The following is a 23908-nucleotide window of genomic DNA, read 5'->3' on the forward strand; positions in this document are numbered from 1 at the left end:
AGATGCAAGGCTTTCTGAAAGAGGAGATAAATGGGAAAACAACAGGTTAACAAAAGCTTTCCTGACTAGCAAGTTCACTTAATGGAGCATTTCATGTAGCATTTCAAAGAGATAGTATTGGAGTAAGAAAATACGCAGAGGAGTAGACTGAGGACTCTGAGGAGACTCACAACAAGAGGGAAGGGAGATCTGAGGTCCCTTGAGTTTGAGAAAGGGGTCTTGGAAACCTCCAAGGCTACGTGAAGGGCTGGGCCTCAAAAGAGAAAGCCCAAAATTATGCAATTAGGAAGAGAAGAAAATATAACACAGGCAACACTTAAGAGAATATCAAAGAAACAAAATTATTCAGAGCTGCCTCAATATCTTTTTACAGGTTGACTGCCCTTCCCACCACTGTGAATCTAGAGTGGCAGCTGACCTCAGGGAATATATTACATCCTAAGAAAGTTAAACAAATGGAAAATTCTCTTTTGCAGAGGACAGTGCAGTGCATCGCTGATGAGACTAATTTTAAAAAAACTGTCTTTACTTCAGTGATATCTTTGTGAATTGCCAACTTTTCACTAGTTGCTAGTCTTAAATGAACTATCTGAACATATATGTAAACTGAATCGGTCACATTCATTTGACCTTTCAGAGAATGAGAGAGAGATTGGAATCAAAGTAAAACAGTAGGCAAGATTCACACAGCCACAAGAACCCTAAGGGTACTTCTACAGTATGACTTATGTCGTTCAGGGATGTGAACAAACCTCCTCACAGGAAACACAAGTTATACCAACATAAGTGATAGTGTGCACAGCGCTATGATGGCAGGAGAGCTTCTCCTGCCGACACAGCTTCTGCCATTCGCGGAAGTGGTTTTATTATGCCAATGGGAGACCTCTCTCCCATCAGCATAGAGAGTCTTCTCTAGATGCACTGCAGCAGTGCAGCTGCATCAGTGCAGTTGCACTGCTGTACATGTAGACATGCCCTCAGCAAGATTTTGTAGCCCATATTTCATTTTTATCCCTACCACACTTTAAGGTGTCAATTCACTCACACCAAGGAAATCCCCAAGTAACACTCTGATCTTAGCTAACGTTGTATGCGCAAAGTGCAAAGCAACATTCGATAAAACTCCCAATTAAGCAATATTTTCTGTCATGCATATTTACTGTTTGTTTAGTGGTAGCACTTAGAGGAACCAGTCTGAAAGACACTGAAAAAAAATCCAGAGTGGTTTACTGTTTTTGAGAGTGGGCTTTACTAACAACTCGTCAGCTACTGGCCTTCGAACGTGTGCCAAGAAATCCAAGACTCTCAGAATCAAATGCAAAGTTTTATGATTGGGACCTAAAATACTTACAGCTGAAGCTGTGAACCACAGAACAAAATGGTGATAATACAATACAATGATAACAATGATAATGGTGATAATACAATACAAAAATACATAGTCAAGGCCTGTATAAGCACCATTTGACTATTTTGTCTAAGAAGCACTGCAGTATGAAATTCTGTATGGTAGTTTTTGAGAAACAGCCTAAAGCAGTGAGCTGGCCAAATCATTCAGGACCTTCAATCTGTCACAAAAATGAACTATTTTTGGGATAAAACACCAGTATTCACAAAACTAGCAGCTAAACTAAGGATGAAATATTGCAAACCTTTTAATTCAAAATCTCAATACTAACACACCACAACAACCTTTTAAAACCAGATGGAAATAACTTTTGGTATGACACATACCCTTCTTTATATCTTTTTAGCTATAACTTAATTTTCCCACAAGTTTTCAAACAACAGTTTCCTAACCCAGTAAAACAGCCCTATCATGCACGGTAAGCTTATCTTTACAGTACTTCCATTCAAAAAAACAAACAAAAAAAAGAATGATTCCATAACCTGACCCAAAAATGGATGAAAATATTACCTGTATAGTAACTGAGGGATCTGTCCTGCATTAACATCTGTACCATTATTTGATTTCTTGGAACTCTTAAACTGGAAAACAACGCTGAAAGAAAAAAAACAACTTTCATTCAAGTAATATTAGATACTCTATTTCATACAAATATATGAGACACACAAAAATAAATTACCCATCATCTGTCGTAATAGAGGCCTGCCCGTGAGATCCACAATCACTGCTAGGGCCTGACACTCGTGCCCAGGCTACATACCACCAGCCAGCTTGCAAGAGAACTGGTTCATCAAACATCATTGCGTATTTTTCTCTGAGAGAAGCAAAGTTTAAAGAAAAAAAAGTCTGAATTAACTTGCAAATTAAATTGTATGAAATTCATCAACTAGCTTGAAAAAAGACAATCCACAGTAAATATCCTAAACGCAAATGAACCAGAAGGATGATGACAATATGAAATATCTACCTATTTCCACTCTCAACTTTACACTACTTTGCACTGTGCTGGCAGTGTGTGGATTGTGGTTTTGTTTCGTTTGTTTTTTTTCAGAAAGCCAGGACATCCAGTGATCCACTAAACTAAACCTGAAATTGTTCTTAAAACATAGCAGACTACAGATCAACTACAGATTTAGAATGCTGGTTAGGCTAATGAATGCAGTTAGTTTAACAAAACACAGAATATTAACATTTGCAGTAATGCATAGTAAATAACCTGGTCAATGCAAATTTTTACTACAGCTTTACAGCATTTCAGGGAAACAGGACTTTTAATAAAGAATTTCAGGATATCACACAAATTCTAAGGAATATGTTAATATAAATTCTAAGGAATACATTAATATAAATATACTCATATGAAAGGAAATACATGGAAGGGTGTCAAGATACACAAATAGAGAATACACAGAAAATATGTACAAAGTAAAATCCTGAAATTCTTTGTAAAGGAAGACCTGTTTCCCTGAAATGATTTCACATTGATTCTGATAATGGGATTAATAGTGAATACAGTGAACTTCAGTAGGACTAGGATTTCACCAATAACTTTTTTAAAGTCATCTTTCAACCTTAGAAAATAACCTCAGAAATGTGAACTGAATGTAGCCCTGCTGCTGTGACAGGTGGCAAGAGAGAAGCTGATACAAATTTGGGCCTGTAAGAGGACCTTTTTTCACTCTACCTCAGTTCAGCATGTGAGTGAGTGAAGAACTCCTGCAATGACACCTGTATAATCCTTTGAATCCTCCTACCTTATGCATATACTGACTAAGGAATGATGATTAGCAGTTCCTCCAGGCGTCCCACTCTCCTGGACCAAGACATGGTTGTTCTTCATCTCCTGGTTACCTGAGGCCAGATCCAGAGTATTTTGGCAATGTGAAGCTTGGCAGTGGTACTGCTCTAAAGCTGCCAACTGCACTCACCCAGTTCTGCAAGTCCACTCTCCAGGCACAGAGAGAACAGAAGATATCTGGCTCCTTACCTGGCCCCTCCACAGATAAAGGAGAGGGACAGAACCCCCAGTCCCTCCACAATCTAGGGGATGGATGCAATGTTGCAAATGAAGCAGAGGTGAAACACTTACTATGAAAGGAAGAACTGAGACCTGACTGGGAAAAGACACAAAGGAGCAACCACGTACTATGCGGTGGCCCAACAATGTGCAAAGAGTTGAGACAGCTACACAACTTTAAAGAGACATGACTGTATGGGAACAGTTTAGTGGAACTGTGAAGAGAACTGATGAATTGGGTGAGGGGAAAGAGAAGGAAAACCGAACTGATAAATCTGATGATGGGGTTAATAGTGAGTGAATGAAGTTATGACGGAGTTGGGAATATTTTGGAATCAGTTCACAAACTGGTGATTGAGCAGAGATTGACTAAAGACAGCAGGTTGAAAAATGAATGGGGATGAGCCAGAGTACATGTGAATTAGTCATGAGGGTATGAAGTAATGAATGAATGGCAGGTTAGTGTAGCTGTCTGATGTGAATGAGAAACAGGTGTGACGTATGCACATCTTCAAGAGGTATGGTCCCTATCTATATATTATACATGGGTATGCATGAGTGCCATGCACCCACGTCCGGAAATTCTAACAAGCAATGTACTTCCGCCCTCGCACGCACAGTCGTTCTCCTAGTGCTCGAGCCTGAGAGCTGAAGAGGCAGTGTGGGTCGATGCCTCTCCAGTTCCTCTTCTTACCACAAATCCAATAGGATCCAAAGCAGAGGGAAAGGAATATGGGTAGTGGAATACTAGTAGGGACGACACGTCTCGACTAGTTACTGTAAGGTAAGCAACCTCAATTTCTTCAAGTGCAGGTCCCTCTGTGTATGCAACCCATCAGACTGGAGGTGGGTGTCAACAAAGGATGTTGTCAACAAAGATGTTGGAAGTACTGCTGTTCCCACTGCAGCACTGGCAGCAGAGGCCTGAACTAGTATGTGTAGTAGAAAGAGAGCCTGAAGCATGGGCCTGGTGCAAGGCCTGAGGCCTGAACCTAAGTCAGCATAAGTTATGCTATGAGCAACCGTCAGGCCCTGTCAAAAGCAGGTGCTTGCCTGCAAGCCAGTGTCCAGTACACGAACTCGGCACCAGTATTGTTAGCATTGCTAAAACACACTGAATATGTAAACACATTCCAGCAGGCCAGCACAAGAACACACTAACCAAGCACACGATAAAATAGTTTGACAAAAGTGATGAATAGGGATATTTTATCTGAAACATCAAGAGAAAAGTACAAGGGGAGGTAACAAACAAGTAAGATGATACGTAAATTGCTTATCCCAGATTGTTTCAGTCTATAAATGTTCGGATACCTTGCTTTAACCCTTCATCTGGTCTGGGGGCAGTGGACAGTCCCGCCACTGACTGAGCTGGTCCACTGTCACAGGCATACATGTGTTAGTGTACCTGTAACCACTGAAATAATCTAACACAACTGGGATACCAGCAAACTCTGAGGAAGACTGTGCCCAGGTAGAGAAACATTTCAGTTTAGCTCCATAGCAACTACTGGTTGAATCTTTCCTATTTTTTTTTTATTAAGAATGGCTTGGACAGCTGTCGAGCAAGAGTATTCTAGATCTGATGTCCATTCAAACACCAAACCATGAAGTGAATTGGATCTCGATTGGGATGTCGGATTTTGATGGCTTCCTGAGTAAGGATATCTGGGAAAGGACGGATCCTGATACGAGGACTGATTGACATTCCCAGAAGGTCTGGGAATGAAAATGGCCTGGGCTGGTTGGGTTCTAGGAGAATGACTCTGACCTTGTCTTGAAGGACTTCTCTCAAGACCTATGGTAGCAGGGGAGTGGGCAGAAATGCATATCTGAACTGGTCTGTTGTCTATTACAGCAGGAAAACATTGCCCTGAGTATCATGGCTCATAGCTGCTCTGGAACAATAGAGAAGCAGTTTCTTCTTTGTTTTGGGTGTGAAGAAATCGCACTGAGGTGCTCCCCACTGACTGAATATCTCGCTCAGGACAGAGCTGTGTATTTCCCACTCGTGGTCTGCAGAAATGTGTCTGCTCAGGTTGTCTGCTGCAGAATTTTGAATACCTGGAAGGTACATGGCTTAGGTAGTGATGTGGTTTCTGATGCACCAATTCCAAAGCCTGAGTGCTTCTATGCAGAGGTGAAGGGTGTAGTTAGATGAGGCTAATATAAAGCAAAGTTAAGTTCTGAGCAAAAGGCAGGCCCTGTTCACAGAAGCTGGCAAAGTCTTGACCATTACTTTAGTTCAGGCCTTAGGCCTCATACCGGGCCTCTGATACAAGGGTTTATGTTTCAGGGCCTCATCTAACTACAAAGGAATCTTGCTCTACCTCGCTTGTTAATATAAAAAGCCTTGTTCTGACATTACTTGGACATGGAGAGAATGAATGAAAAGGAGAAGAACCCTACGTGCCACACAGACTGTTCTCAGTTCCAGCAAGTTGATGCACTGTCTGGCCTTCTGTGGAGTCAGGTACCTTGTACAGTGTAGTTATTCAGGTGAGCCCTCCAACCTTGGAGGGATATGTATGGTAGCACTGCGTGTGGGAGTGCTGAAGAGGATGCCTATTCTCAATTGATCCGGGTTCGATTACCAAGTAAGAGAGGCAATGACCCTGGTGGGAACAACAGTCACTCTGGTGCTCATGTGGTCCTTGTCTGGTGAGATAGATAGAAGCCAGGCCTGTAGGCATTGTAGATGAAGCCTGGCGAATGGTGTCTCAAGTACGTGAGATCATGTGACTCGAGAGAAAGGCACACTGACCATAGTCTTTGACGGATAATCCGTGCTATTAGATTCCTCATTAAAACTGAAATCTTTCTGTGGGGAGGAAAGCTCTTGCTGAAAGGGAATCCAGCGTGGCTCTGGAGGTTAAAATGGACTTCTATTTGTTCACACAGACACCCATGGCTGCTAGAAGATGGAGTGGGAACAAATTCACTGATCTGTCCCCATGGCCGGAACAACCTACTAGGACCCAGTTGTCCAATTAGAAGAAAACTGTGTAACTTTGACATCTGATCTGGGCTGCCACCACAGAGAAAACTTTAGTGCTTTTGCCAATCCAAAAAGAAGAGCTTTCAACTGGAGGTGTTCCTGACCTATCATGAACCAAAAGAACTTTCTGGGGGACAGATGACTATCTACATGAAAACAGGTGTCCTTCATATTGAGAGCCACAAACCATATTCCCTCCTGTAGGATTACTGATATTAGTGTAACAATCCTGAATTTCAACTTTTGAATAAAGATGTTGCATTTATGAAGGTCCCAAATGGGTCTCCATCCTGTGTCTTTTTGGGGGGGGGGGGATTAAGAAACAAGGGGAATAAAAGCCTCTCCCCATGATTCTGAGATGGCACTCCCTCTATTGCCCTTTGTTGGAAGAGAGTCTGCCTCTTGTTGAAGAATCTCTTCATGAAAGTCGTCCCCGAAGAGGGGCCGGGAAGGAAGTTTGTGGGGAAGGGCAGGAGAGAAATTTAATGGCATAACCTTGATAGATAATTTCTAAAACCCAACTGTCTGTGGTGATAGAGTCCCAACTGTGGGGAAAAAAGTGAGAGATGGCCCCCAAAGATAAGTGGGGAAGTAATCAGTAATGGCTGGCACTTCTCAACAGAAGCATCAAAAAGAGTCCTGGGCAGGTGGCTAGGAATGGGTAACGTCATGGCAGCAGAGGGAACTGAAAATTGAGGCCTCTGACTTCTCTGTCATTTATGAGGAGGCTCAACTGGACACTGAAGACAGAATGTTTGTGGAGGAGGCAGCCTAGTTCATACACCTGCCTGTGTTTTTTTCACTTCAGAGTCAGAGTACAAATTCCCAGGGAGTAGAGTCTTTCAATGAATGTAAGGCCTCATCCATCTTCTTGTTAAATAAATCTGACTCGTCAAAAGGTAGGTCACCATACAGTGTTCTGGAGCTCTGTGGGGAACCCTGAAAAGTGAAGCCAAGACTTATGCTTCATAACTATGCCAGTGGCTATACTTCTAGATGATGTATCCGCTGCATACAGAGTAGCTTGTAAGGATATTTTTTCCACTGACTTGGCTTCCTTGATGAAGGATTGAAACTGAACTCTACCCTCAGGGGAATCGTGTCCTTAAAGTCCACCAGCCTGGAGTAACTGTTAAAATCGTATTTCGCTAATGAGGCCTGAAAGGTAGCAATACAGAATTGGGGGCTTGCAGAGGGGGGAAAAAAACCCTCTCTTCCAAAAGGTCCAACCTCTTTGAGCCCTTGTCAGCTGGGGTGGTCTTCTGATGTTGTGACCTTGGTCTCTTCATGAAGAATCTCATGCACTGCTACAGACAAGGGACTGAGCGGCTAGGCAACAGTTCTGCAGAAAAAGACCTAGGGGTTACAGTGGACAAGAAGCTGGATATGAGTCAACAGTGTGCCCTTGTTGCCAAGAAGGCCAATGGCATTTTGGAATGTATAAGTAGGGGCATTGCCAGCAGATCAAGGGACGTGATCATTCCCCTCTATTCGACATTGGTGAGGCCTCATCTGGAGTACTGTGTCCAGTTTTGGGCCCCACACTACAAGAAGGATGTGGAAAAATTGGAAAGAGTCCAGTGGAGGGCAACAAAAATGATTAGGGGACTGGAACACATGACTTATGAGGAGAGGCTGAGGGAACTGGGATTGTTTAGTCTGCGGAAGAGAAGAATGAGGGGGGATTTGATAGCTGCTTTCAACTACCTGAAAGGGGGTTCCAAAGAGGAGGGATCTAGACTGTTCTCAGTGGTAGCTGATGACAGAACAAGGAGTAATGGTCTCAAGTTACAGTGGGGGAGGTTTAGGTTGGATATTAGGAAAAACTTTTTCACTAGGAGGGTGGTGAAATACTGGAATGCATTACCTAGGGAGGTGGTGGAATCTCCTTCCTTGGAAGTTATTAAGGTCAAGCTTTACAAAGCCCTGGTTGGGATGATTTAGTTGGGGATTGGTCCTGCTTTAAGCAGGGGGTTGAACTAGATGACCTCCTGAGCTCCCTTCCAACCCTGATATTCTATGATTCTATACCTGCTTATACCATCAAGGCGGGCTCCAGGATGGCCTCAGTAACAGGGCACACATAGGCTGCAAAGTTGGAGTTGGAGGTCCTGAACCTCCTCTCATGGGATCTCAGGTTCACTGGCTATCCTCTGCAGCAGCTCCTAGTACTGTCTATGGAGGAGTGGTGGAGATAGTGAGGATAGAGTAACTGCTTCATCCAGGTCAGATTCATCTTCATCACCTTCATTGAGGATCAGATTCCAGTCAGTATCTGCAGACTTGGATCAACATCTTCCACCTCGTACTCTGACAGATGCTAAGCAGGTGAGCTATGGCGTGACTCAAAGATGGATCCAGGGCATCTGCCACACAGGTCCCATGGGGGCCAGTAGGCTAAAGGAGGAGTTAATCGTCTCAGGAGGACCATGGGGAAAGCATAATTGCAAGAAGGGAGTCTATAATTCCTTGATTGTGTCAGGACTGCGATTAGCTGGAACATATGATTTGTCCCAGTCTTGAAATTGCTCTCTCCCTATTAGAGGGGCAGCCAGTACCAGAGGGCAGACATCTGCCCAAGGGCTGGAGAAGAGATGACTCCTGTGTCATCAGTTTCATCCTCTGGTGTGAAATGGCCCTAGGCAGGATGGGCCAAGAAGAGAGGGGACTGAGAGTAAGGAAGGAAGATATCCTCCGGTGAAGTATAAATGTCCATATGTCTTGGTGTTTGGGGCATTCTGATGAATGGGACCAATGGTTTCAATGCATCCTAAGAGTTCACAGTTGGGTGGTTCTTCAAAGGAAGGGCCTGGTACTACACAGGAGTCAGGTCCTGGACTGATATGGGTATGTCTACACAGCAACCAGACATCTTGCCAGCCAATTCGGGCTCGTGGGGCTCAGGCTGTTTTACTGCTGTGTAGACTTCCAGGCTCTGGATGGAGCCTGGGCTCTAGGACCCTGTGAGGTGGGAGGGTCCCAGAACCTGGGCTCCAGCCTGAGCCCGGAAGTCTACATAGCAATGAAACCGCCCCATAGCCAGAGTTAGCTGGCATGGGCCAGCCACAGGTTTTTCTTTGCTTTTCTTTATAGACATATCCTTAGAGCCAGTGGATGTCAATGCCTGAGGGTTTTCAGAGGTCCCAAGCTCTTAAGATCCATGAGCAAAGGCTTACCCAACCTGGATGGGATCAAGAAGGGATGTTATCTTTTATGAACAGACTTGAACAGGGATCTGTCCTTGTGATCATGAGAGTAAAGCCTACTCTCCAAGGAAGCCCTAAATCAGGAGTCCTTGGGCTTAGCAGCAGTAGCAGCCTCCACTCCCAAGCTTGTTCTTGGAGCGGCACTGCTTAACTGATTAGGGGTATGGAGCTTCCATATGAGGAGAGATTAATAAGACAGACTTTTCAGCTTGGCGAAGAGATAACTGAGGGGGGATATGATAGAGGTCTACAAAATCACGACTGGTATGGAGAAAGTAAATAAGAAAGTGTTATTTACTCCTTCTCATAACACAAAAACTAGGGGTTACCAAACGAAATTGACAGAAGGTTTAAAACAAACAAAAAAGTATTTTTTTCACACAACACACGGTCAATCTGTGGGACTTTTTGCCAGAGTATGTTGTGAAGGCAAGACCATAACAGGGTTCAAAAAAGAACTAGATAAATTCATGGAGGGAGGATAGGTTCATCAATGGCTATTAGCCAGGACGGGCAGAGATGGTGTCCCTAGCCTCTGTTTGTCAGAATCTGGGAATGAGAGACAAGGAATGGATCAGATGATGACTACCTGCTCTTATTCCCTCTTATGCACCTGGCATTGGCCACTGTCGGAAGACAGGATACTGGGCTAGATGGACCATTGGTCTAACCCAGTATGGCTGTTATGTTCTCAGGACTCTGGGCATAGTCCCCGGTATGGGGAAAGAACTATACCATAAAAGCTAACAAGACTCAGTACAACTATTTACAACATCTATTTAACACATTATAGACAAATCTGTGAACATAGGGATTCTGACTCAGGCCATGCAGCGTAAGAAGAAACTGGAGAGGCATCAGTCCCCCACTCCTCTTATGCCCTTGGTCTGGAGCACAAGAAGAACTACTGTGTATGTGTGGGCCAAGGGACACAGCTTGTTAGAATTTCCAGACTTGGAACCATGATGCGCATGCAAACCCACAGCTGTAATACACATAGGGACCAGCACTTGAAAAAGAACCTGGACCTCAATCAACTCATCAGTTGCATGAGTGTATCTAACCGGAAACTGGGGACCTAGGACTCAGAGTAGTAGGGGAGACAGTATTGTGTGAACTAACACTTATGTTAAGTGTGATAGAAAATTTTGCCTGGAGAGCTAAATCTGAATTAAACAGCGTAGGGCTGTAGGAGTTTCTTTTTTTATTATTATTCTAAATCTTTAAGGAAAGTTCCTAAACTATAAAGAAGGGGGAGTTACTTGCAATAGATTTTCTTTGAAAATATACATCTTGAATGGATTAACAAGCCTTGGAGGAACTCCCATATATGTACATTTAAGCAGCTGCACTCAACAAGGAGCAACTAATATTGCCTCCATGAAATATTCATGATGTCACACATTCCTTTCAAATGGGAAGTGAAAATACTCCCAAAGTAGCCAATTTGTTGAATAACGTTTAGAAAAACCTCAAGTCTGTTGAGAGGGTGGAACAGGTGAGTGGTAAGCAAGAACGTGCTTCTCTAAAAAATATTTACAAATGAGAATTTATACACCAACTCTTAAAATACTAATCATAATGCATGCCCTGTCACAAATCTAAAAAAACTAAGATATTATGAAAATTAAAATTTAACAGTTTGCAAAAGACAGTAAGAAACAAACAGGATGACTATTATTTGAACTGTATGATTTGGATTTTTCAAATATATAGAGAAATAGGATACCTCTGAAAAATGCCGAGAGAGCGAGAGACACACCCCCAGAAATAAAATTTTAGAAGACAGGACAGTTTGAGCAACTCTAACACAGAAAAAGATTCTGTAACTCTGTTGAGCCAAATTTGGTTTCTTGTCTGAAGGATTAATCAAACCAACAATGTCTTGGTAAAAGTGTGCAAAGACCACGTGGAAGTTTAGCAAATCTAATTAACGGACATAGGTTAGAAAGCTAGCTACTCTAACTGACTTGGAATGACATTCAAGTTCTAGGTAACTGTATTAAACTGTGAGAAAGGTAGTCAGCCAGTTATTTAAACGCGATTACCCATGAAAAAAGCAAAACCTACTGAATCAATATTAAATGAAACAGAAAACTGGGTGTGCTTTCTAATAGCTTCAACAGACCCCAGAGAAAAGCCTAGGAACCTTTTCACATTACATTTACAGGAAAAAAACTTCACAACGGGCAGGACGGTTAAGTGAAAAATATTGGCAGGATAACTGTTCATAGTAGGACAGTCACTACATTTGGAAAGTATTTAGGAATTAGTAACTCCCCTCTTATTTGAAGAATATAATGTAAGATTAATTATCTTTTAGACAATCTCATTATCTTGATTTGATACTATTACTACCCAGTGACTGTTTTGTTTTTTAAAAAAATGGGAAGTAGATTGTTTTAAATCCATTACATATTTCAATAACCCAATGACAAGCTTTAGCAAAGAATCTTGCCTATATTCAGAAAGTTCATGAAAGGCCAAAGCAGCTGTAAATGAACTTTAAGAAAAGTTGTTTTTCATTCACATGGACAATAATTAAGGCAGTCAAAGCAGTTTTTTGTGGATCACTTTCTATTTGCAAATTATATGCCCTCCTGGTTACACCCCTTTTCAGTATCTAAGTACAATTTCTGTTCAAAGGGAGGCTGAAGACATCACTAGGTAACTGAGCACTCAAGAATCCAGACTTCAAGGTACAGATGTGCTTTTTGAAAGGTGAGTTGAGTTGAGTATCGTTACAGAAATGTGTCATTCCTAGTTCCTCAGCATGTGTGTAAATTCATCCCGTCTCCCCCGTTAAAAAGTCTCCTAATTCCATACATATTGATATTTCAGTGAAGAATGCTTCTTTTTCCCCCACTCCCAAAATGGATCAAAGCACAACACAGTGTCCTTTCCTTTGGTAATCACAATATTAGTCAGTTCTGAGAAATATATCAATACGTTCCACATTTGGACCTTCTAGCATATATGTAAAAAAGTGCCCTTCTGCTACAGCACTCTCAAAGCTATTCTTTATCCTTTAATCAAATAGATACAAAATTTAATGTCTACATTTCCACTGAAAAATAAAAGTAAATGTGTTGGGCTGGGACGGGGAAGGCTTTCACTTTTCCATTTTATATCTCTGTCTCCCTACAATATCTGAACTGGTTTTTTGTTTGCTCTTCTCACTCTGTTTCTTTTTGTTGAAGATAATAAATGCAGCACAACATGTTAGAGAGTCTAACAACACAGATTACTTAGCATACCTTCAAAATATGTTTAAGATGCATACCAAAACAAAACCAACAAGACTGTAAGCCTCTTTAGAGAAAGTAAATAAAATGATTTACCTAGCAGCACAATCATATGCCAAGACATCAGTTTCGGCAAGAAGGTCCCCATCAGTCTCATGATCTCCCCCATCTGGACCCAATTCAAACAACTGCAAAAATAAATAAAATATTTATCCATATTTACAAATTTCATTCTACCATTCTCATTTGCTTGTCATTCTTTCTTGCCTCTCTCTATACGAACACTATTGAACAGTGTACTACCATTAGTAAATATAAAAAAGAATAGATATTTATTTTACAGTAACTGTAGTACTCTGAGTATGTCTGTGTGGATCCCACTCTAGGTGACTGGCAATCAGTTTCTCATCTAGAAAGTGGCATTGAGGAGTCTTATCAGCTAATAACTAATGACTGTAACACTGCCTTTCCAACCCTTGCTGTCAAATCAAGGGCATGGAGAAAATTACTCCAAAGCAGCTGCTTTGCACATCTCAGGTATGGGGATATTTCTAAAACATGCTCAAGAGGCAACCTGAGCTCTCACTGAACAAACCTTAATGTTTGTTGGAAGGGATACACCATCCATGTGACAGATTCATATACACTGGGAAATGCATTTAGTTATTCTTTGAAAGCAGATGGCTTAACTCTTTAGCAGTGCTACTTAGACCAACAAAAAGATGGGAGGCCATGTAAAGGTCTCTGTTTTAGTGACTATAACAAGGACCTAGAAACCTTGTTACAAATCTAAAGTACGGCCTTTTTACCTCTCCTGGACAAAAATGGGATTTTAGAAAGAAATCTTTAGATTAATTGCTTGGTTTAAGTTGAAATGTGAAACAACTTTGGCAATAAACTTAGAATGAGGTCTCAACACCACCTTTTTGATGTGATTAGCCATGAAGGCTTGGAGTTCACTGACACATCTGGCAGATGTAATACCCACCAAAAAGGCTATTTTGAGAGTAAAGTGGTTAAGAGAACATTCAGAGAGGAGGTTCAAATTCAGATGCTTGAGACCTGCGAGGTCAATGTTGAGATCCCAAGAGGGAGGGTGCTCCCTAACTGGTGGGGTAACTGTGATTCAACCCTTCTAAAAATCTAGAAACAGAAAGATGGGAGAATACAGAGCATGACTGAACCAGAATGTGGCATACTGAGATTGCTGCAAGGTGAACTTTGATTGAACTAATGGAGAGTCCAGACAGTTTCAGTCGCAGAAGGTAGTCAAGGATCTTGGGGGAAGGGGCCTTCAAAGGGTCATTGTCATCCCGGGCTGTCCAGATAGCAAATCTTTTTTCACTTGGAGGAGAACTAAGAGGATTTCTTATACCTGTAATGAACAGTCTCTTTAGTAGCCCTTCACCAGCCAACATCCAAGCTATTAGGTGTAGTGATTGTACATCCATACCCAATCTGTCCACAGCTCTGTGATGTTATGTTTGGACAGTCCTAAAGTGATACAAGAGCAGAGAGCGGACATCTGGAGAAAATCTGTTAGCCAGAATTGTGTCTGCCAATGAGCAGCTATCAGGACCAGTGTGGCTGCATCCTGATTTTCCCTATAACCCAGGGTGCCAAGGGCATCGACAGAATCGTATCTCAACAGCATGGTATGAGAAACACATCTTGAATAGATCTTAGGCTCAGGCACCCACAGAGCCACAGGCAAAACTCTGCATTCTCTTTGATGGCAAATAATTCTGTGATATTCTCCACTGCTGAAACATCAGTGAGAGGACGTAGCTCTTTAGAGATCATTTATGATCGGTGACACACTGACTGATGAGAAAGACTGCTAACTTGTTGGTCCCTGGAAGACCACCAATTGGGGTTATCCCATTAAAGTGACACCATGTTCATTTTCTGGTTGCCTTGTAGTGATGAATGGGCAGCCCTCTGCCTGTTTACATAATACATTGCAGATGTGTTGTATATACGGATCTGTGTGACAGAATACTTTAAAGCTAGAGGAATGCTTTGCAGGCCAACCTAATTGCCTTAAGTTCCAGGACGTTTATATGGAGTCTCACGTTCTTCTTGGACCATATGGGTAGGTCAGTGGCCTGTTAAACCCCGCACTGTGAGTTCAATTCTTGAGGGGACCGTTTAGGGATCTGGGGCAAAATTGGGGATTGGTCCTGCTTTGAGCAGGGGGCTGGACTAGATGACCTCCTGGTCTCTTCCAAACCTGAGATTCTATGATATTTTATGCATTTAAAAAGAGGTGTAGGGTGATCCCCCAACTTGTTCCTGGAGCAACTGTGACAGGCATTTTTATAGATGGATGGGTAGAGAACATTCTGGAAATACATCCACCAGTTTAGGGATAAAAAGATATGAGCTGGGACTCCAACATGTGCATGCACTTGATGTTTTTTAAGTTGATACACAAAGCTCAGACAGTCCCACAACAGATGTAAGACATGTCTGAATAGTAGTGTCACCTAAGTGAAAATCGACACATTGGCTAAAAGTTTGAGACAGGTTTGCACTGGGGTTGATTGAATAGAATGGAAATTCTCTTACAGAAGATGTGCATTTGCCAATTTGGAAGTGATTAAAATTTCTATGAATTCTACTGTCTGCGATGGTCGGAATGACAATTTGTTGTAGTTTATCAGGCCCAGCTCTTTGACCAGATTGAGGATGGTTTTCAGAGCTGCGGTGATATCCTGCTGCTTTAGATCAGCCAATCATCTAGATATAACTAGACCCAAGACTTTGTTTTCTTAGATTCATCTACTGCAGCTAGACATTTAATACTCTCTGCGCTGTGGCCAGATCAAGTGGCTGTACTTTGTATTGATAATGACTGGGCCCTACTGTGAATCACAGATACTTCCTATGGGTCAGATAGATTGAAATGTGGAAATATGCTTCTTGGAGGTTCAAAGCTATGAACCAGTATTGTGCCAGTAGAGAAGGGATGAGGAAAGGCAGCACTGCCATTCTGAATCTGAGACAGAATATATATTTGTTCAGTCTTCTGAGGTTGAAGACACGATGAAGACCCCCTTTCTTCTTCACAATAAGGAAATAAGGGTACGTGAATTCCATAGGTATTGCCTGAATGGCTCTTGGGCAAAGCAAGGAGGCCACTTCTTTCAGTTGACTCTTGTGGGAAAAGATTCCTGAAGAGGTTGAGGTAGGGACTGGAACTGCATCACATACCCACATAAGAGGACTTCTAGTATCCATTTGTTGGCTCAGGTGTGACTCTTGACCTTCAGGTCAAACCTGTTGTCTCAAAGATGTTGCAGGGTGGATGGTGACTATGGCAGAAAGTGACTTCCTTCAAAGCTCTAGGTTTCTTCCCCAGAGAGCCCTCGCCTCTATAACATGCTCTTGCTGAGAGTGGGAGGGTGCCCTCAGTCTGGGCCGATGTTGGTACCTGGAAGGCTTCTACCTTGAGGTCAGGGTAAAAAAGCCTAGGGATCCAAAAGTAGCCCTAGAATCTTCTAATAATTGTAAAGTCTCAAAAGTGAGGTTACTAAACAAGTCAGTTCCTTCAAAGGGTAAATCTTCTACGGTATGTGTACCTCTTCTGGGATTCCTGAAGCTCTCTTCACTCTACCAAGCTCTCCTCACTCTACTCTATGGCCACGGACCCATCTGGAGTATCAGAAACATCCATAACTGCTCATATAGAGGTCTTTATCACTTTCCACCGTTCAGAGATTACAGTCTTTAATTCCTCTCCAGGCTCTGGAGGAAGCTTGTTCATGAAGGGAGATACTTTGTCTCGTGTCAAAAAATTATATTTAATGTACTACACTTAGTAATTCACTGTGTATAACAACACTTAGCATCTTGCTGTGCGTAGTGGAAAAGCAAGCTTTCCTCCCAAAGACATCCAACTTTTGGGGGGTCTTTAGCTCTGGAAGTAGCCTCTGATGAGCCAAACTGTCAAGCTTTCTGCTGCACTGCAGAGACCGCCAGAGATCCAAGGACTGGATGTGTGCAGAACTGTAAAGCCTTTCTGTAACACTTAATATCTCTTTCCCACTTGGTTGCTAGTTGGGAAAAAAGGTAGCAGGAGCCCTCCAGCAAGCTTTAGCTGGCTCTAAAATGCTTTTATTTTTAAGCGGTGCTAACCCACCAAGAACAGATGATACCAAATAATTTAGGGGCCATCTCCTTGATCACTGAGGTCTCAATCTCAATAGCATACACAATTTTTGAGAAAGCAACTCCTGAAAGACTCTGAAATCATCCAGGGCTGGTAAAGGAACAGAAAAAACTATATCATTAGGAAGGATAAAGATCTTTGGGAAAAGTTGAAGGTTACTGGTCTGGAGGCTGGGAACCTGACTCTTCATCCATCTATTCTTCATCACTAAGCCAAAAAGTTTCTGAAGGAGGTCTTGAAACTTAGGCCACAGGAGAATAAAACCAGCTACATTTTCATGATTATCAGGAAGCAGACCCAATTCTGGAGGATGTGCCCTGGAAAGCCCATTATGGCCCAAATGGGAAGTTGCATGGTTTGCTTTGACCAGGTTGGGCCACTGCCATCCACATGATGGATAAAATGGGGCTCTGAAATGTGTGTTCTAGTCTGGAACCATCTCCTGATCTTGGAGAGCGGGGAAGTGAAGATTGCTGGTTGGATAGGGGTGGGGGTGTTGATATGGTGCAATTAGGAGAGTGACCAGAGTAGAAGATCTCCTCTATTGGTGGTGGTGATCTCTGAGGTGACGTCAGCATGGGGAGCTGAGATCTTTAAATTGGTGCCAGATGAAGTGCCCTCAGTAGAGAGGGTGATACTGGAGAGAAAGTAGCTTCCATCAGTAATAAATCATCAGGGAATATTGGTGCCTTAACTGCCAATGCCAGCTCTGATGTCAGTACTGAGATTTTCAGCACCGAGGCATCTATCCCAGTCCCAGGTTCTGGTGTGACCTTGAGGCCCTTTGATGCAGAGTCAGAGATTGAACAGCGTCACTTGCCCCTATAGTATGAAAGGGCATTGTGCTCAGTAGAGCTAGGAGAAATATTTTTGAAAATTGTTTACTTGCTGGAAAATACAGCTTTTGTCAACTCTAAACTACTCAAGAATTTGACCCAAAATTGACCCAAATAGTTTTGGCCAATCTTTTTTGGGGTGGTGGGAGGGGTAGATTCACAAGGGGACTTAAGCACTATTCACAAAATGATTGGAGGAAGAGGAGCCTCCTTTATAACCTTTACCCCAATAATTAGGGAAGTCACCTAGATGGGGGGTTCAAGTCCCTGAACCCTGAAAGGCAAAGTGGGGGGACTTGAACCTGGGTCTCCCACATACCAGGTGAGTGCTCCAATCCCGGGGCTAAAGGTTATAAGGAAAGCAAGCAGCAAAACCACCACCGCTACCTTCTCCTCCAGCCGTTTTGTGAATCTAGACATTGATTTTCTTTTGCCTTTATTTTAAAAATGCCCAGAAACTAAACATTTCATTTCAGCACAAATCAAATTTAGTTTTTTGTTGACTTAAATTTGCTGAAATTTTTCAGAATTTTTAGTTTCGGTTCAACCTGAACTACAATTCTCCCCCCCCAGAATTGCCTGTGAACGAAAATAAAAAGATAAATAAAATCAGTTATTCACACAGCTCTAGTGCTCTTTTCTTGGGAAGAGAGCAATAAATAAATAAATAAATAAAAGAGCTGCTCTTAGGCCACAACTTTCCCTTTCTTTGGGGAAGGCCACTGCTGGGAACCCTGGTTAGTCCGGTGCTCTGATACCTTTCCACAGCATGGTTCCAGTCTTCAATGCCAGAGCAGCCATTAGTACTGAAGTGGTCCTTGGCTGCTGTTACTTATAGCTTGTGGGTGCTGGGTCAGATTTTTTTTTTTTTTTTTTTTTTACCAGTACCAGTCTTGGGAGTCACACCCAAGCTGACAGACTGGGACACAGAGGTTGATGCCAGTTCTTCTGGATGTGAACTTCCTCCCAAACTGCTCCAGAAGATGTAATTTCAGCCAAGTATCGCTGAATTTTCATGAGCTTGAGGAGAATGATGGGCAGATGGAGCATCAGTCGGGCACATGGCTCTCACTGACAAAACAAACAATGGCTATGATCGTCTGTAAGGGATTGAAACAGTCACAAGACAAGCACAGGGTTTAAAGCACAAAGGTTTTGAATCCACCACTGAAGAGGTGTTGGCACAAAGCAAAAAGCTAATTGTTTTCCTCCTTCTTAAGGGGACTGAATTTAAGGAAAGGTTTTAAAAGAAAAAGAAATAAAGGGGGAACTTACAGGAAAATAAAGCTATAGGAAATGTGCTAGGAAGTAGCAGGCAGACAGAGTTTGGGCCCGCCTCACTGTCATGTACAGTAAGATGGAGCTGAGAGATGCTGGCAGGTGCTCTGCCCATTATGCTACCTGGTGAGGAGGCTCAGAAGCATGCAGGGCACAAGTGCAACCCAAAAAAACACTGTTGTTCAAAGATATCACATGAGGCATATGCACACCTGGAGAGTGATCCACAGACAAATGAAGAATCTTAGCTCTTACTGATCACTTGTAGTTCTGATTCTCTGCACCAATCCTAGTCATATGGCAATCCAATCTGTTTATATGAGCACAGTTTCAGTTTTCCCCTCTAGAAATATTATTGATGAACAGAGCCTGTAAATTTCCTTAAATAGAGCCTTTTAATAATCCCACTTGTTTGAAAGATGAAGAGATCTCAGGCAGCATAACTAAGTAACTGATGACATCTGAATGACATGCTGCGAAGCAGAAAAAGCAGGTTTTAAGTAAATTAGATAACCTAACTTGTTCCTTTCCTTTCAACATCCTCTGAGGCATTTCTGAAATCCCTATGAACAGGAATTAATAATTCATCAGTATAAAAATCATTGAATGACAAAAAACTCATATTTATGGTAAGATTCGTTAACTCAGCAAAGTATGACCATCTTGAAACCTGGACTGTATGAAGTTACATTTGAGTAACTCAATGAAGACCTACAAAGTGGAAAAACATGGTTTATGCCTTTTTGCTTTTGTATAATGGGTAAGTTCTTTTAAACAGTTTTTTTTTTCCTGTTTTTTTCCTTAAAAATATCAAGTCTTTTCTTCGTGATACATTAATTGAAATCAGTAATTTCAATACTGACACCAATGGGGCTACTCAGTGCGTAAAGGTAGTCACAGGCATGTTTCTAGGATTGGGACCTAAGATTGTAATCATCTCTGTGTGTTTGCATAGGGCCAGATCAACTTGTAGGTCAATGAAAACATTTAGACGACAGTGAGTTCTTCTGTCATGACTAGGAAAGACGACGGGACTTTTTGGAAGTTATCACATTATCTTTCTGGAAGCTTACTACTGCTGCTTTGATGGATTGATTCCAGAAAATTATGGAAAGCTTTTTGGAGAACCTATGTTGTCTCCATTTTCACATAATCAAAATAATCACGAAGAATTATCATTAGAAAAATCACTTGATTTTACTGCATAATTTAGCAAATGAATTGCAATTATTAAATGCATTATTTTAACCGAGTGTTGCCCTCAATTGCCTTCTTTTGGAATAGCCTAGTACTCAACAGAATTTTGTTTATAGTTTTTAGCATGTTTTAGTTAGATGGCAACCTGTATAACCAAACCTATTATTTAGATTTTAAGCTTTGAGGTGCCTGATGGCAGTATTTTCAACAACACTGCAGTGGGATTTAGGGGGAAAAAAAACAATATAAGGGTCACCCATCCCCAGCTATAAGTATGACAGCATGCTCTTATTCAACATTAAAGTTTCTAGTAGCCCAAGCTGTAATGTCTAAGAAGAGTATCACCAAAATATCGTCTCTTCAAAAATACGATATGAATTCTCCTTTTGTATTGAATGATACAAAAAGCACTTCAATGAACAAAGTTTCTAATCACTTCATCCACCATCAATGAAGAGCTCCAAAAGTTAACAGAAATGCTACTTAGGAATTTAGGACAAGTGGTAAAGCATTTAATTTAAATTTGGCCAGGACTTCAGTGCCAATCAATACCCCTGTTCTTGAAAAAGTTGCACAGGATTTTAAAGATGAGTGGCGAAGCTCTCAGTTTTATATCTCCCCCATACTACCATCATCATGAGGCACTGAATCAATACTGCCTCAGTGAGGAGCCCGATTCATATTCTTCTGTGGGTTTTTTTGTTTGTTTTTTGATGGATAGCTTTTACAACTGTACAGCAAGGCTCCTTTCACATTAGTAAAATCATTAAAAAACCTTATCAATTCTAAATTACATTTCTAAACCCATGATCTTAAAACAGTATGTTTTGAAAGAGATCGTCTCTTACCTTTATTTTAGCAGTGTATTCACCCCTACCTCCAAAAAGGCCAAGACCACCAAGTAAAATGTCAGTATCGGCATAGAAACGGATAGCTTCCACTGAATGGGCTGAATAACCCCAACCTCCTCCATGACCTACAAGGAACAAATAATTATAGGTCTATATAGAACCAGATTTATGGAATGAAATTCTGTTTGTTGAGCAACATTATACTGAGTACATACTTTCAAATCTGTTAACCACACTATAATCTTCTTTGGAATAAACTTTCATTACTGCTTGAGTCTCCTCCTCTGTATTTGCTACACCCATTTTTAAGTCCTGCATAGCAGCCAATGTATCAAGACAACCTGAAAGAAATTAAAAAGAAATATTCAATTTCTGTAACTGGAAACCACAGTTGGTGGAACTATGATGGAAAGCTGAATGCTCCTAAAGAAAAAAGGTATCAGCAGCACCATCATCTTGCCCCTCACCCACATAAGCATACTGTAGCAGAAGAATAGAACTTTGCCTCCAATTATACTTGAAGAAGTCACTGTGGTAAAATATACAGCCTTACCACCGAAGGCAACTCTTTTTACTAAGAATTTGTTCTCAATAAACTAAGAAATATTTGACTAAACCTGTTATGTGGCCAATGGCATAGAACCTCTCAACAACAGCCTTACATACACATTCCTCCTTTGGCATCAGGTATGCTTTATATACATAAGTAAAATGAAGAGTTAAAGCAGACGTTTCTCACCTGACTTTCAGTCTCTACATATTCTTATCAAATGGGTCAAGAATCAACAGTAAGATCAGGATGGAGAAACAACATGTAGAAAACAGATTAGCTGCAGGAACAGGCATCCTAGCTGAAGTTAAGTATAGCTCTATGCACTTAATCCATTTGAGAGAGTCTCTGCTTAGAAATAGAGCTGGTCAGAATTTTTCTGGCAAAATTAAGTTTCGTAGGAACATGCTGATGTGCTAAAGTGAAATATTCCAAGGTCAACAGCTCCATGGCTGGAGTCTTGTCTCTGGGGGCTGCTAAATCCCTTTCTCCATGGCAGACAGCCTCCCACCTCTCCAGGCAGGTGTCTCAGGCATAAAATGTCAATTTTTGTCTATAATGCTTCAAGGTAGATGCCTTCATTGAGTGAAGGAGAATTATCAGCATTCTGTATGCATAAAAAAGAGTCTATACAGATTAGGAAATTATCCTCCAGTCAGATTTAGATTCTGCAACTGACCTCCATTTTATAGGAAAAGAGGAAGCAGGTGAGGAGTTTCCTTGGACAACTCTAGGAGTTCTAAATACTGTTGTTGATGTGGCCATGTGGCAAACCGTGAAAATATTTTCCCTGTCTAACTGGTGCAATATAAAGGAGTTGTTTATTCTCTTGACACAAAGAGTTCTATCTTTGCATGGCCAATCAGTGAAAGCTGTCACAAAGGAACAGAATGTATGTAGAAGTATGCATTCTTCAAATTTAGAGCTGCAAACCAGTCATTTTACAGCAATGAAGAAATGGAGATCCCCTAAAGTGGTCATCCTGAACTTCAAGTTCTTGATTATCTTATTTGTTCCTCAGGTATAGAATGGTTCTCGGACTTCCTACTTTCTTGGGGATGAGAAAACAACAGGTGTAAAATTCCTGTTCTTGGTGTTCTAGTAGGACTTATTCTATGGTACCTTTGACAGGAGCAAGTCAAATTCTTCCAGGAGGACCTTCTCATAAGAAGCGTTCCTGCAGAGGGAGGGGAGGACAGTTGTGAGGAGGCCTGGTGCCAAACTGGATGGAAAGTGGGTCAAGGACAGTCTCCCAGATTCAGCAACTGGAAATAATCACACATCAGCTGGTGTAAAAGAAGGATAAATGAGGACTGAAAGGAGCGAACAGAATGGAATTAGATGGGGAAAATAGGTGTGTGTGTCTATTGGGTGCACCATCAAATCCACTTCTTACAAACAGATGAAGTGGTCTGGGGTTGATGATTGTTGAGGATGCTGGCTCCTTTATTGTTGTTAAGGCCTCCTATGATAGGTGGGTCTTGAAAGGGACTGGAATCTTCTCTGTGAAGAGAATCACTGCCAAATTAAGACTGTCCCATCTATAGAACGTGAAATTGGGTAAGGATGGTAGGTATCTATAAAAAAGGTCAAGGGCTAAGAAAGACCACAAGATCTAGCAGTGACCCTAGTGGACTTCATTTTCTCTAGCACCATGTTATCTGCACCACTGAAGGGGTCGTGGTCTACAGATAAGGCCTCAATGTTTCCCAGACCACATTAGGAATACCTTGCCATTATAGCCTGGCAACTTCCCACTCTCATGTCTAAGTAGCCTGAAAAATAAAACCTGAATCGAAAGTCATCCAAGTCTTCTACCTTCCCCACCTTTGGGTGCTGAATAAAGAGATCTGGGCCATTTTAATCCATCCTGGGCTACAGATACCACAAGGGAATTGGGGACAGGGGTTACCCCAAAAATGGAATTCCTCAAAGAGAACTGGGATACATACAGTGTGTTCTACTACAGACCTATGAGGTGGAAGCCGGTTTCAATCACAACTTATGGCTAATGGGGATTGTGTTTTTTTTTCCCTTCAGCCTGGGTCTGTAAGATGCCAACAAGAGATCTGTTGATTTCCACTGTACAAGTACCTTTTTCCAGATTTAGGCTCTTTATGTGAAGATGGCAAACTGTTTGAAAACATC

General features: G+C 41.7%; 1 protein-coding gene across 1 annotated transcript in view; it reads right to left on the reverse strand.

The window, feature by feature from the left end:
* The window catches only part of MYCBP2 (MYC binding protein 2), a 412169-nt gene that overhangs the window by 230681 nt on the left and 157580 nt on the right, over positions 1-23908 (reverse strand). Inside the window, exons 25-29 of the mRNA XM_084646996.1 lie at positions 21426-21551; positions 21208-21335; positions 12971-13062; positions 2088-2222; positions 1919-2002 (exon numbers count right to left, since the gene is read on the reverse strand). Coding sequence (XP_084503122.1) covers positions 1919-2002; positions 2088-2222; positions 12971-13062; positions 21208-21335; positions 21426-21551 — 565 coding nt within the window. The remainder of the gene's footprint in view (positions 1-1918; positions 2003-2087; positions 2223-12970; positions 13063-21207; positions 21336-21425; positions 21552-23908) is intronic.

This window comes from Lepidochelys olivacea (assembly GCF_965140295.1).
Source record: "Lepidochelys olivacea isolate rLepOli2 genome assembly, chromosome: 1".
NCBI lineage: Eukaryota > Metazoa > Chordata > Testudines > Cheloniidae > Lepidochelys > Lepidochelys olivacea.